Source organism: Gavialis gangeticus, unplaced genomic scaffold (genome assembly GCF_001723915.1).
Source record: "Gavialis gangeticus isolate Ggan-Ray unplaced genomic scaffold, GavGan_comp1, whole genome shotgun sequence".
Classification (NCBI taxonomy): domain Eukaryota; kingdom Metazoa; phylum Chordata; order Crocodylia; family Gavialidae; genus Gavialis; species Gavialis gangeticus.
In genome coordinates this window covers 44,609,436-44,609,719 of record NW_017728996.1, presented here as the reverse complement: position 1 = coordinate 44,609,719, position 284 = coordinate 44,609,436, and the positions used below count along the sequence as shown (strand labels likewise).

Here is a 284-nt window from a genome sequence, read left to right as displayed (position 1 = left end):
GCAGGCGCTGGGCCCCGGGGAGGGGAGGCAGCCCCGCGCACGGAGCAGGGCTCCCTGGCTCTGCACGGCGCGGCCCCGCCCGGCCCGGTCCGGTCCGGTCCGGTCCTACCCGGCACTTGCGGCCGTCCACGGTCTCCTCCTCGAAGCTCTGGCCCACGGTGAAGCTGATCTCGGTGGTGCGCACCGTGGTGGACGTCTTGATGTAGAAGCGGTCGCCGTCCTGGCGGATCTCCACGTGCGGCTTAGAGGCGGCGGCCACGGCCACCTTGCGCAGCATGGCGTTC

At 73.2% G+C, this 284-nt stretch overlaps 1 protein-coding gene across 1 annotated transcript in view; it reads right to left on the bottom strand.

The window, feature by feature from the left end:
* Positions 1-278, bottom strand: part of CRABP1 (cellular retinoic acid binding protein 1) — a 13,424-nt gene extending 13,146 nt beyond the window's left edge. Inside the window, exon 1 of the mRNA XM_019504403.1 lies at positions 110-278. Coding sequence (XP_019359948.1) covers positions 110-277 — 168 coding nt within the window. The 5' untranslated portion in view covers position 278. The remainder of the gene's footprint in view (positions 1-109) is intronic.
* Between the last annotated feature and the right edge of the window lie 6 nt (positions 279-284).